The following is a 13,049-nucleotide window of genomic DNA, read 5'->3' on the forward strand; positions in this document are numbered from 1 at the left end:
CATAGATAAACTTGATCATAAACCCACAATTCATCGGTCTCAACAAACACACCGCAAAAGAAGATTACATCGAATAGATCTCCACGAGAGAGGGGGAGAACATTGTATTGAGATCCAAAAAGAGAGAAGAAGCCATCTAGCTAATAACTATGGACCCGAAGGTCTGAGGTAAACTACTCACACATCATCGGAGAGGCTATGGTGTTGATGTAGAAGCCCTTCGTGATCAATGCCCCCTCCGGCGGAGCTCCGGAACAGGCCCCAAGATGGGATCTAGTGGGTACAGAAGGTTGCGACGGTGGAATTAGGTTTTTGGCTCTGTATCTGATTGTTTGGGGGTACGTAGGTATATATAGGAGGAAGGAGTACGTCGGTGGAGCAACAGGGGGCCCACAAAGGTGGAGGGCGCGCCTGGGGGGGGGTAGGCGCGCCCCCTACCTCGTGGCCTCCTCCTTTATTTCTTGACGTAGGCTCCAAGTCTCCTGGATCATGTTCGTTATGAAAATCACGTTCCCGAAGGTTTCATTCCGTTTGGACTCCGTTTGATATTCTTTTTCTGCGAAACTCTGAAATAGGCAAAAAACAACAATTCTGGGTTGGGCCTCCAGTTAATAGGTTAGTCCCAAAAATAATATAAAAGTGAATAATAAAGCCCAGTAATGTCCAAAACAGAAGATAATATAGCATGGAGCAATCAAAAATTATAGATACGTTGGAGACGTATCATCGGGGTCTTCGATTGACGCTGCTAGGAAGGCGCGCTCGAGGGAGCACACCACATCTCTTTCTTCGCAGGGGACTGTGATGATCCTGCCGCTCCCTGGCATCTTGAGGACGTTGTAGCCATGGTGCGTCACCGCCATGAACTTGGCCAGGGCTGGATACCCGAGGATGGCATTGTACGACAGACGGATGTGTGCGACGTCGAAGTCGATGAGTTCGGTGCGGTAGTTGTTGCGTTCTCCGAAGGTGATAGGGAGGCGGACCTGCCCTATCGATGTGGTGGAACCGTCGGTCACTCCCGAGAAAGGCTTGGTAGGCTGAAGCTGCTCATAGGGCACTTGAAGGTTGTCGAACGTGTCGACGGATAAGACGTTGAGTCCTGCACCGCCGTCGATGAGGGTCTTGGTCACTTGTACGTTGCTGATGATGGGCGAACAAAGCATCAGGAGAACGCCAGCAGTGGCCGCACACTTAAGCTGATCTGCCGAACTGAAAGTGATGGCGCACTTGGACCACCTGAGCGGGCATGTGGCCTCGAGCTTGGGGAGGACTGCGTTCACCTCGCGAGCAAACTGCTTGAAGATTCGCTGTGAGGCTGGGGCTTGAGCTCCGCCCAGGATACAGGCGATAGCACGCAGCTCCTGGAAGCCCCCAGCCCCCTCGTCTTGATGGTGGTCGTCGTTCCTTCTTGGTGGTGGTGGCAGTAGAGGAAGCCCAGCATTGCCCTGAGGACGGTCCTCGCGAGGCTGATCCCTTCAGGCACCCTCGCGAGGCTGATCCTGCCAGCGGTCCTCACGAGGTCGGTCGCGCCACTCCTGGCGTGGGCCCCGGTTGTCCCAACGTCCTTCGCCACGTCCTCCTCCTCGGCCGTAGCCCCCGGTCGTTGTGCTCGGGGCGTCGACCGAAGCGTCCATCGCGAATGGCCCTGAGCTCCTGACAATCGTTGGTGTTATGGCTGTGCACGTTGTGGAAGACGCAGAATGGTCGGCTGCTCTTGGATGACTCGGGCTGGTCCCTGCCGCGCTTTGAGTCCGGCTCTGCCGCGAGCACAGCTGCTCCCTTGCGCTTCACATCCTTGGCCTTGGCTTTCTTCTCCTCCAGGCCGGCAGCTGGGAGCTCGAGAAGGGAAAGGCGCCCTCCCTCAGCCCTTGCGCACTTGGTCGCCAGGTTGAACAACTCCAGGGATGTGCACAGCTCCTCGTGGATGGCGAGCTCCTCCTTCATCTTGACGTCGCGGACGCAATCGGAGAACGCCGAGATGATGGCCTCGTCCGTCACCTTGGGGATCGTGAGACGAACGTTGGTGAAGCGCTGGATGTACTTCTGGAGGGTCTCTCCTGGTTGTTGCTTGACGCGGCGCAGATCACCCGCGGCCGGGGGGCGGTCGCGAGTGCCCTGGAAGTTGGCGACGAAGCGGTCGCGCATCTCGTCCCAGGAGGAGATCGAGCCTGGAGGCAGGTTCAGGAGCCACGAACGAGCGCCGTCTTTGAGCGCCATGGGGAACCAGTTCGCCATGACTTTTTGTCGCCGTTGGCCGCCTCCATGCTCAGCTCGTAGAGCTACAGGAATTCCGCGGGGTCGGGGGTGCCGTCGTAGCGCGGAGGCAGGTCTGGCTTGAACTTGCCCGGCCAGGCAATGCTACGCAGCTCGGGGGTGAAGGCACGGCAACCGGCCGTGGTCACCGGGGCCCGTCTTGGAAGTGGAGCTTGGTCTTAGCGCCCGCGCGCCGCCACGGCAAGCGGTGCGGGGCCTTGCCGCGGCAAGCGATCCTGACGGGGCGGTGCGGGAAGCGGTGGAGCGTTCTCTTGCGGGCGAGGGACTTCTTGGCAGCTTCCTTCTTCGCGCACGCGCGGCGAACGCGGTGGGTCGCGCCGCGGAGTTGCGCGCCTTGGCGCCAGGGCGCCGTCTTGGTGCAGAGGTGATGGAGGTGCTTCGTGAGCTACGTTGCCTGTAGCTGGTGGTGGACGAGGCAGCGGGAGGGACGACGCAAGGGAGCCCCCTGCGGCACTGACAAGCTCGGCAATGCGGTCGAGTCAGTCCTCGTAGAGGTCGTCGATGGGGCGGTAGCACAGGAGTTCACGTGCCATGCACAGCGTGGCCTGCGCGTCCACCGGAGCGCGACGAGCGTGGGACGACGAACCAGCCGGGGTCAGCGATGGAGTGGCGGTGCGGCCGTCCCGCTGCACCGAGGGGTGCAGCGAGGAGGCTTGCTTCTCGTTCCCCGCCTGTCCGGTGGAGGCGTTGGCCGCAGGCGACGGAGAACGGCGAGGTGGCCCGCCGACGGGAGCCGTCTGGGCGACGCGGGTGGCGAGGGCAGCCCTGCGCTCAGCGCGGGCTTGGCAGGCGTCCGCCATCAATGCGACGAAGCGACGGGACGCGGATCAACGGAAGGAAAACTCCGGCGCACCCCTACCTGGCGCGCCAAATGTCGGATCTTGGGTTCCGGCAAAACCCTTAAGGTTCGAACTCTGGGGTGCGCGCGAAGATCTCCCCCTCGCAGATCACGCCCTCTCACGCTTCGCGATTCCTAAGCTAGCTCGACGAACTCACAACACAAGGGACAAAAGATTTATACTGGTTCGGGCCACCGTTGTGGTGTAATACCCTACTCCAGTGTGTGGTGGTGGACTGCCTCTTGGACTGAGGATGAACAGTACAAGGGGAAGAACAGCCTCCTGAGGAGAGGTGTTCTTGTGCTTGGTGAACTTGTGTGGGTGAGGATGATCTGAATCAGTTCTACTGTGGTGGCTAGTCCTATTTATAGAGGCCCTGGTCCTCTTCCCAAATATTGAGCGGGAAGGGATTCCACAACGGCCAATTTGAAAGGGGACAGCTAGTACAACTTATCCTGACAAAAGTAGTCTTCGCCTGCCAAAGGCTCTGGTGGTGACGCCTTCTTGGGCTCCACGATGACCTCCGTTTTGCCGTCCTACTGGTCTTGGTCTCGTTGCACCGATAGGAAAACCTTTGCTTGATGCCTCGGTACTCCTCGCCTGCGTTTGCCCTCTTAACACCAAAGAGGAAACAAGGACACTGCACGCACTGGCGCCCGCCTGGTCTCGATCGTCATGGCTCACGTCACGAGAACCTTGCGAGGTTTGCCTTGCCTTGATCTCTTCGCCCCTTGCGAGCCAGCCTGGTGAGGCCGCTCCCGAGGAGGTCTTGTGTCGTCCACCTCGCGAGGCTTGGCCCCTCGCGAGGGTCTTGAAAGCTTGTTGGTGAAGATGGGCCGTACGGACCCGCTCGCAGGGCCACGCCGTGGGCCGCAGGCAGGCAAGTCTGGAGACACCCGTTTCCAGAACGCCGACAGCATCCTCCGCGACAAAGACCATGAGGTTATATCTAGCTACGACCAGTACAAATATATGGTTGTTATGATCGAGGACAACGGTTAGTCGCCCGAGTCGTCACGTATTCATGATATTTATAGGACGAGCTTGAAGAAACCAATGTTGCTAATTATTACTCCCTCCGTTCCGGAATATAAGGTATATTAATTTTCGTGCAAGTCAACTATTTAATTGTTTGACCAAGATTATAGAATAAAATAACAACATCTACAGTACATAATAATATAAATTTTATATTATGGATATTGGTATAATTTTCTAAAACTTGGTCAAACATGCACTCGTTTAACTTTTGAAAAAACAAATACACTTCATATAAAGAAATGGAGGGAGTATTACACAATGACTACTAAGTAACATACTACTCATCAGTCATTGTTGTCGTCATGGGATCTATGAACAACCGGCCTCTGAGCGGGACGACCGGGTGGAATCCATAAATGTTCCACTCATGCATCATGGTTGGATTGTCGTGACCGGGCAGCCCAACAGTCGGGTCAATACGGAAGCTGACAACACCATGGCACATGTGTGTCTACTGACTGGATAGTGGTGGAATTTTTTCAAATAGTTTGCTTAGCTTCTAGGTTATAGTTGGTCTCTGCGCCAATTGGCACAACGGGTCATCTAGTACATATAGAGATTCATATTTATGTCGTGTTTCATTTGTTAGTTCAGATATTCAGGGGTTGAGCCATGCACTCTCAGCGCAAAAATGAACCTCGCTTAATTTTTGGGTTTTTGTCATTGTATGCACAATTTAACTGAATGAACTACCATTTTAGTGGAATGCAGGGAGACACATCGATTTTTTCAGCATGCTAAGTTCATCCCACAAACTTGCAAAAACTATAGCTTCGTCATGTTGAAATTGTCTCGGTTTGAACGCGAGGTTAGGCTAGGTGAATTTGCATGTGTGGTTCACTGAGTTATTTCTTGCGAAACGAGGGCCAAAGAAGAGAATTGCCCAATTAACAAACAAAAAATGGCATAGACCGCCACAAATCGTTAAACTACACACACAACTTTCTTCACACACAATACAGATAAGAGGCCTCATCGAGGTAGCGCATTGATGTCATCATCATCACTTCTCCCTTGAGCAAGCAACACCATCCAATCTCCAACGCAAATCTGACTTCGCCGCAGACGACAGCCGACTCAACCCATGCCATAGAGGATGTGCAAAGTCACATGAAGGTCCATGCCAAGCTCTCAATCAAGCGCGACAGGTCATCGTCGCTCCGATTCTGACGTAAAGGTACCAAGGGGGACTATGCAAGGTTGGCGGCACTGAAGATCAACGAACATGCCACCTGTTACCCATCACCGTCACCACCGGGTCTATGCGTTGCAGCTCCGACTTCACAACAATAAACAACCAGGGCAAATCCCGAGAACATGTCGGAGAAGAACTATCACAACTATTGCCTCGACCCCGACATCACTCACCATGTCATCATCGCCATAAAATCCTTGACGCCAACACCGTTATCTTTCATCGACCTCGTTAAATGATGCCCAATTCCAAAAACACCCCTAAGGGAGAAACGATGCCATGGTGCCTCCAATGCCCGATCACACGGATCTAGGGTTTCCCCTAAAGCTGCAAAGGTAGTGGCTAGAAGTATCTCCTCGGCGATGCCAACAAGAAGGAAACAACACTCAAAAGCGTCGTCATCGTCGTCTCTGGTAACGACCGGAGACAAAACTTTCGCCTAAATCCACCTTCCAAGCCGCACACACCACACACTCGCAAGCCCACTAATGAACCACCGCAGCCAATTCTGGGCGGATCTAGCTCTCCCTCACTAACTCCTTGCCAGGTCATTGCCCAGTTAGCCTTCACGAGCCCGCCCCTGCTGTCGCTTGCTAGTTGCACGCCGACGCAAAAACCGCTCGCCCCAAACGACATCCATGGGCTTGTCAAGGATGTCTAGGAGCTATGCGGTAGCAAGACGAGTCTGCTTGTGCGAAGAATTTGGAAGAGGATCATCGGGTGAGATGAATTTGTCCGATGAAGTCATCATCTTGAGATCCTTCTCGTGGGGATAAATTAACTTCTCCTCATTGTCATGGTATCACTGGGGGTGGCGAAAATTCATTCGTCTTGGCCTTGTTTTCAAACGAGTTGAATCAAAGTGAACATGCAGACAAAAATAGCATGATAAAATTTCATTTTTTTGAGTTCGCGAACTAAAATAAGCACGCGGGACAAATTTTTATGTCATTACTGATGAATTTCACCAGATATTACATTTTTTTTGCGAGTACATAATGAATGGATGATTTTTTTTTTGAGATTAATGAATGGATGAATTGGTGGTGTAAAAAGACATGCTAAAATCTCCCCAAAGCCCCCCCAAGACCAGCCGCCGTGTCGTCGCCGCCGACGACCCAATCCCCTCCCCCAAACTCCCCCGCCGTCCCGCCCCGCCGCGTCGCCGCCGCCGCCACCTCCGTCCCGCCCTCCCTCCTCGGGGCATCGCGCGGCGCGCTCCTGCGGTTCCCACCCCGTCCGCGGTCTCTGGCCGCCGAGTCTCGAGGTACGAGCTAGGTCGTCTCCGTCCGGCGATCCTCCTGCTCAATTCCCTTCCCGGATGTGCGCAGTCTAGGTCCCCATGCTCCTGTGGCGCCGCAAATGCGTCGCCGAGTGCCGCAGGCACGCCCGGGCCCCTCCCGCGGGGCAGCCATCCCCATCCCATCGCCGCCGCCGCCGCCTCTCCGTGCTCGCCGCCTGGGCGCACCACCTGGACGACGACGCCACCTCGAGCGGCGAGGAGAGGCCCAGCTGTGCTCCCCCCGGCGAGGTTTTCCGGAGAAGGGACTGCGCTCCCGGTGAGATTACCAGGAGAAGGAGCTTCGCTCCGAGCCTGAGCTCCGCCGGCGTCGTCAGGACTCTTCAGCGCCTGGAGAGGAAGCCTGCCATCGCGTTTGCCTACTTCAAGGACACCGAGAGCATCGGCTTTCGCCATGACCTCGCTACCTACACGGAGATCATCCGCGTTCTGTCACATAAGGGCCAGGGGAGAATGCTGTTTTCTTTGTTCCGTGAGATCCTCTTGCAGGCTGATGGCGGCGGCGGCGGCCCTGAGATCGTGCCGCTCATGGATCAGCTCAGAAGGACGTGCACTACTTCGTATGCTCTCTTGTTTGCGACTAATTCCTTGATCACGACATGCACCTCTTGTTGCAGTGCACCGGACACAATAGGGCTGTTTGGTGACCTCTTTAGGCTTGGAATTGTCCCGTCAGTTTTGACTTGCAACATACTTCTCAAATTTGCAGCTGAGAGCGGTGACTCGGAGATTGTTGTATCAGCTTATGATCAAATTAAGCTCTTTGGATTGACTTTGGATGCTCACTCGTTAGGCCTTATCACCAGGTCTCTCTTTCGAGAAAAGAAGGCAGACAAAGCATTCCAAGTGTGGGCTGAGATGATTGAAATGGGGGTGAAACCAGATATAAATGCATACTCATCATTTATAGCCGGTCTGTGTGATTGCGGAAAGATTGATTTGGCTTATGCTATTCTGCAAGAGATCAGCAGGGAGGGGGTTCAAGTTGAGCCCATGGCTTATAACATGGTAATGGATGGGCTCTCCAAGGAAATGAGACTGCAGGAGGTTGAAATGCTCTTGGAGGACAAGACGAGACAAGGCTTCACCCCAGATATATATGGTTATAGCTATCTCATTCGGAGTTACGGCAAAGCGGGCAACTTACTCAAGGTGTTGGATCATTATGAAGCCATGGTATCCCATGGTTTCGAAACAAATTGCCACATTGCAAGTTATCTTCTACAATGCTTTACGAAGTTAGGCATGACATCTGAGGTTACAGAGCATTTCCAGAAACTGCGAGATTCGGGACTCAACGTAGATGGGGTTCTGTATAACATTGCCATTTATGCTTACTGCAAGCTTGGTAACATGGATGAGGCGGTTAAGCTACTGAGAGAAATGAAGGCTGAGGGTCTGACACCTGACAGAATTCACTATACATGCGTGATCAAGGGTTATTGTTTGAAGGGAGATGTACCAAATGCACGTCAAGCATTTGAAGTGATGCTGAAGGCAAATGTAAAGCCAGATGTAGTTACATATAACATATTGGCCAGTGGATTCTGCAAGAATGGTCTTGTTACGGAGGTGTTTCACCTTCTAGACCATATGGCGGATCAAGGGTTAGAGCCTAATTCACTCACTTATGGTATAATAATTGATGGGTTTTGCAGAAGTGACAACCTTAGTGAAGCTGAGGTGTTATTTAATATAGTAGAAGAGAAAGGAATCGATCACATTGAAGTATTGTACAGTTCAATGGTTTGTGGCTATTTGCATTCAGGCTGGACTGATCATGCTTACATGCTTTTTCTTAGGGTTGCTAAGCAAGGAAAATTTGTGGATCATTTCTCATGTTCAAAGTTGATGAATGACCTTTGTAGGGATGGAAATGCCCAGGGAGCTTCAACAGTTTGCAGCATGATGTTAGAAAATAATGTTATTCCTGATGTAATTTCATATAGCAAACTCATATCAGCCTATTGTCAGACAGGAGATATGCACAATGCTTGCTTATGGTTTCATGATATGGTTCAGCGAGGACTTTCTGTTGATGTTATTGTATACACTGTACTAATGAATGGTTACTGCAAGGTTGGCCAGATGGAAGAAGCTTGCAAATTGTTTGATCAGATGATAAACTTAGGTATTAAGCCTGATGTAATTGCATATACCGTGCTACTGGATGGTCACCTAAAAGAGTACCTGCAGCGGTGCTGGCAGGGCGTTAGTAAGGAGAGAAGGATCTATCTTCTTAGAGCAAAGCAGAACATGTTGCTCAGCTCTATGAAAAAAATGGAAATTGAACCTGATGTACCCTTTTACACCGTATTGATAGATGGGCAGTGCAAAGCCGATTTTTTGGAGGAAGCCCGGGGACGATTTGATGAATTGTTGCAGAAAGGGCTCACTCCTGATCAATATGTATACACAGCTCTTATAAGTGGATATTGCAGCCAGGGAGAAATAGAGAAGGCACAAGATCTTTTTGAAGAAATGGTAGACAGGGGAATAAAACCAGATGTACTGACCTTTTCTGTATTAAATCAGAAAACCTTGAGGGAAAGGCAGTATCAGTGACATGTATGATTTCGCTGCAGTTATATCCATTGAAATCACGTCAGCAAGGTAATATTTTATAAGTCACAAATTTGCTCGAAGCCTGGATCTAAGATTTTTTATATTGCTTCCACTTGAATATGTGATGAGAATATGATTATGATATCCATTCATGTGCTTAGTGCTTAATGTTTTGATGTGTAATGCTCTTAACATGCATTATGTTTATGCAAGCTCATGAGAATTTAGGTGCCTTACAGTATACATGTCGAAGTGAAATGCATAATTTTCAGAAGCATACTTGTTTAAATAGCGTCCCAAGATATGCCATACGGAAGATGCTGGTGAAGTATAGAATCTAGTATTTGTTAGAAAGTGAATGACAAACTTCACCACATGGGAGAGCATAATGCATGACTTCGTAAGTGTATGAAGCGGCTTGTGTATATAAACACATAAATGTATCAGGGAAATTTGGCATCCGTGTGCACAACGTTTTTCCCTTGGTAATATTGAAATGGAAACCAAATTGTTCAATAGATAGCCATTGTTATCTACAGTAAGCTAATTGCAGTGATCAAAGTATCATTGCTTATAAATCCAGATGTTTAAGGCCTTCCTTACCATGTGCTCTGTTGCGTCAAACTGGAGTTTGTTGTATTGAACTTCATGCTTGTATGTAAATCCCTGCCTCTAAGCTAATTTGACTTATACTTTAAATCCTCGCCGTAGTCCCAGTTCATTCACTGTTAACCTGGTGTTTCTAGTTGGGGATGTTTACAAAGGTCACCAAATCGAATTATTTCTGCTGAAAAGATGGAAAGTTCTTCCCTGTTTGGTTCCATTTGCATGTCAAGGACTGAGTGTTTCGATTGCTGGTAAAGCAAGCCGTAGAGCTTGTGGACGCTCCGGAAGTTATGGATGCGGCTGACCAGAAGCATTCCTTGTGGAGGCTCCAGAAGTCGGAGGCTCCGGAAGTCCTGGTGCAACGTAGAACTACAGTTTGGCTGCAAAACTACGTAAGGGAGATTTAAATGGCTTTATGCTGATTGTACCCCTGTTGCTAACTAATTAAAGTTCGAAAAAAACTAATATAGGTCATAAACATAAATTATTTTCACAACAAACTGTAATATCAGGTACTCCCCCCGTTTCTTTTTAGTCTGCATATAAGATTTGTTCAAAGTCAAACTTTGTAAAGTTTGACCAACTTTATTTGAAAAAATATCAACATCTACAATACTAAAACTATATGGTATGAAAATTAATTTCATGATGCATCTAACAATATTGATTTCATATTGTGAATCTTGATATTTTTTTCTCTAAACATAGTCAAAGTTGACAAAGTTTGACTTTGACCAAATCTAATATGCAGACTAAAAAGAAACGGAGGGAGTACAAGTAAAAGTTACCTGCAATGCAAGGTCAAGAATTACTACAGATAATATTGATATATTTGAATCCACAGTGACTTCATGTTCACACTTCATCCAAAGTTGCAGCATGATTCGACTATTTAGTTCGCATGGTTCTGCACCTGCAGATTCTAGGGGATTTTTAAACTGTTTGTGTGATTCATTTTCACACTTACTATCCACTGGACAAAATTATTTGCTGTATTCAAGATTACTGCTTTTGAAGTTTGTGTATAATATAAATATTAATGGATGTGCTATGATCTTGTGCAGAAGAGACAGATCGGTCATAATGTGGCCAAGTTCAAATTTGCTCTCCACACACCTACTTCTGTGTTGGGCCTTGCAATTGGCCCATATATAAGCTGCAGGTCTGAACACTTGTACTGCTTATATCCTGGTCTACAGTTATCATGTTGAGTTGAATGTTCATTCTTTTTGGTTCATGCAGTGAGTCGAATATTCTGATTCTGTTTTATGTATTTTGTTAACTGACTGCAGAGGGAAGGATGCTACTGGTGAGGAAGTAATCAAGCCTTATACTCCGACTACACTGGATTCTGATATTGGATACTTTGAGTTTGTTATAAAGGTTACTTATCATAAACTTGTTCCAACCTCACTGCATGTCTCTTATCGTTGATTCTGATGGTAAGAAGACTATGTGAATAATTAGCTTCATTGTACACCATATTATTAATTCACTTCTGAAGGTATGCTGCAGCCAAATAGTTCTTTCAGAACATGACCAACCATCCACACTTATGAGCTGTTATATCGTGTTAACTGCTGTGTTATGATTGGACCAACCAAATTCGGTTGCCATGAAAAGCAATGCACAGATTTTAAATACTACTCCATCTACTACCGTATAAACGGTTCATAGAATTGTCCATTGGATGGCACAGTATGTACAATTTTTAGCTAGCAGCTGTCAATGTTGCCTTATCCAACATCAGTATGTTAGCCTGTTATATAGTAAAATTTGCATGTGACTGAAATTTTCAAGTGAGCTCCTCCTGTTCTTATCATCATTAGGCTAATTAATTAAAAGCTAGAACAGTAATAATATGATTATTGCTTTGTTGCATGTCCATTGCCAAATGCTAACTATGGTTCTGTGCATGTATTTTATTTTCATCAGGAGGTTTCTAACTAGTGGAACCTATAGCACTATTAATATCAGTAGTCTGCTTAAGGATTGACCAGACATTTATGAGTAATTATTGATTAGCAAATTTCCTTTGAATATTCAAACTGCCATAAAATCTCCTTCATTACTTGGTAATGACTATTATCCTTCTTCCTTGCACTTGGCAATATATGTGTCTTCTAATAGACATTTCAATCCTTGTCACAAAAGATATCTTTTTGCCCCTTAGATTATATAACATCTTAAGCTTTTCCATTGATTTATTAGTCTTACTTTGCTTGTTGGCGTTACTGCTGGAGATGATGAAGCCGGAAATGAGGACATACATGATCATTTCGTGCGGTGTCTTGTGAAGTCGACCTGTAGTCCAGTGTCTCTTGGAATTGTTTCTGTTACTATGCTTGGACCTGTCAGTGTATCAGTACCTTGTGGATTAATGATTTTGATTTATGTCTCAGCGACTCGGCGCTCCACTGCATCTTATCTGTATGCACTTGAGATCTTTGGCTTACATTTTCTTGTGCATCTTTTCGATATACTTTGCATAATTCAGCTTTGGATTTCTGCTGCCAATATTCTAGTGTTTGCCTTGGAATAGGTTATGACTTTTCAATGTTGTTGCTGCAACTGCAAGACTATCTGTAGAAATTATTTGCTGGGAGTTTGCACATTTATTCAGTATTGTATACAAATGATATCCTTGTGAAGTCCATGTTATGTGGCTCTGAGCCGGGCGCCGACCCATGATGCATAGCTAGCTGTATAGTTTCAAATATGATGAGTTTTTGTGCCATTGTGGTCACTGATGTTCAGCTTGAATACTCGTGTGAGGCGGTGTGCAACCCGACAAAGGGCCATGATGGAGCTCGTGTATTGTGGAAGAAATTTTCGGTCACAAACGAGGTAAACAAATGAAGCGCCCATAATGACCTAAGGCTAGCTAAATGCTTCCAAAATAATTTTGACCAAAAAATGGAAGTGCCCAGAGATTCTTGAACAAATTCAGAAAAAAGAACAATACCCTTATATTCAATCTGAGAAATTTGAAGAAGTTACGATGAACCAAAAAAAAAAAAAAACTAGAACCAAAATCCAAATTCAGGAGCATTCTTGGTCAAATTTGGCCAAAATTGGAAGTTTCTAGACAAAATCAAATAAATTCGCAAAAATGTACACTACCCTTATATTCAATCTGGGAAAGATTCACAAAAAAAAAACTACAAGCAAAATTCAAATTCAGAACCATTTTTGGTCAAAATTTGGCCAAAAAAGAAGTTTATAG

General features: G+C 47.7%; 1 protein-coding gene across 2 annotated transcripts; it reads left to right on the forward strand.

Moving 5' to 3' along the window:
- The first annotated feature begins 6,439 nt into the window (after positions 1–6,439).
- On the forward strand, positions 6,440–12,520 carry LOC123167416 (pentatricopeptide repeat-containing protein At2g26790, mitochondrial). Of its 2 annotated transcripts, XM_044585254.1 has the most exons (4): positions 6,440–9,265; positions 10,081–10,215; positions 10,888–10,985; positions 11,116–12,499. In XM_044585254.1, exon 1 carries the CDS (start codon positions 6,695–6,697, stop codon positions 9,215–9,217), a length of 2,523 nt encoding a protein of 840 aa, XP_044441189.1. In that variant the 5' UTR covers positions 6,440–6,694; the 3' UTR covers positions 9,218–9,265; positions 10,081–10,215; positions 10,888–10,985; positions 11,116–12,499. The 2 variants fall into 2 exon arrangements, with proteins under 2 accessions (XP_044441189.1, XP_044441188.1); XM_044585253.1 differs by having other exon boundaries at positions 6,440–10,215; positions 11,116–12,520.
- Positions 12,521–13,049: the final 529 nt, after the last annotated feature.

This window comes from Triticum aestivum, chromosome 7D, assembly GCF_018294505.1.
Source record: "Triticum aestivum cultivar Chinese Spring chromosome 7D, IWGSC CS RefSeq v2.1, whole genome shotgun sequence".
Taxonomy (NCBI): domain Eukaryota; kingdom Viridiplantae; phylum Streptophyta; class Magnoliopsida; order Poales; family Poaceae; genus Triticum; species Triticum aestivum.

Excerpts from the sequence above, each read along its gene's own strand:
- LOC123167416 (XM_044585253.1), top strand. The coding sequence starts at position 6,695 with ATGCTCCTGTGGCGCCGCAAATGCGTCGCCGAGTGCCGCAGGCACGCC.